This window comes from Eimeria mitis, genomic scaffold, assembly GCF_000499745.2.
Source record: "Eimeria mitis Houghton genomic scaffold, Emh_scaff978, whole genome shotgun sequence".
NCBI classification, from domain to species: Eukaryota; Apicomplexa; class Conoidasida; order Eucoccidiorida; family Eimeriidae; genus Eimeria; species Eimeria mitis.
In genome coordinates, this window is record NW_013577194.1 from 9577 (window position 1) to 9851 (window position 275).

At 60.4% G+C, this 275-nt stretch overlaps 1 protein-coding gene across 1 annotated transcript in view; it reads right to left on the bottom strand.

Annotated features, from left to right (window-relative positions):
* Positions 1 to 163, bottom strand: part of EMH_0026530 (protein kinase (incomplete catalytic triad), putative) — a gene marked incomplete at both ends in the record, with an annotated part of 7958 nt that extends 7795 nt beyond the window's left edge. Inside the window, one exon of the mRNA XM_013502629.1 lies at positions 17 to 163. Coding sequence (XP_013358083.1) covers positions 17 to 163 — 147 coding nt within the window. The remainder of the gene's footprint in view (positions 1 to 16) is intronic.
* Between the last annotated feature and the right edge of the window lie 112 nt (positions 164 to 275).

Consider the following 275-nt stretch of genomic DNA (forward strand, 5'->3'; position numbering starts at 1 on the left):
CTGAGCCGGGGATGACATTTGGGGGGACCCCCAGCCACGAGGGGGGCAGCTGCTCCAGCTGCTGCTGCTGCTGCTGCTGCTGCTGCAGCTGCTGCAGCTGCTGCAGCTGCTGCAGCAGAATACTCAAGCAAAATGAGTGCTGCACTGTTTCTACTGCTTTCATTGTTACTGCTTGTGGTGCTGCTACTACTGGTGCTACTCTTTGTGCTGCTGCAGCAGCAGCAGCAGCAGCAGCAGCAGCAAGGGGCTGCGACCGGACCGCAGGGCCTTAACGC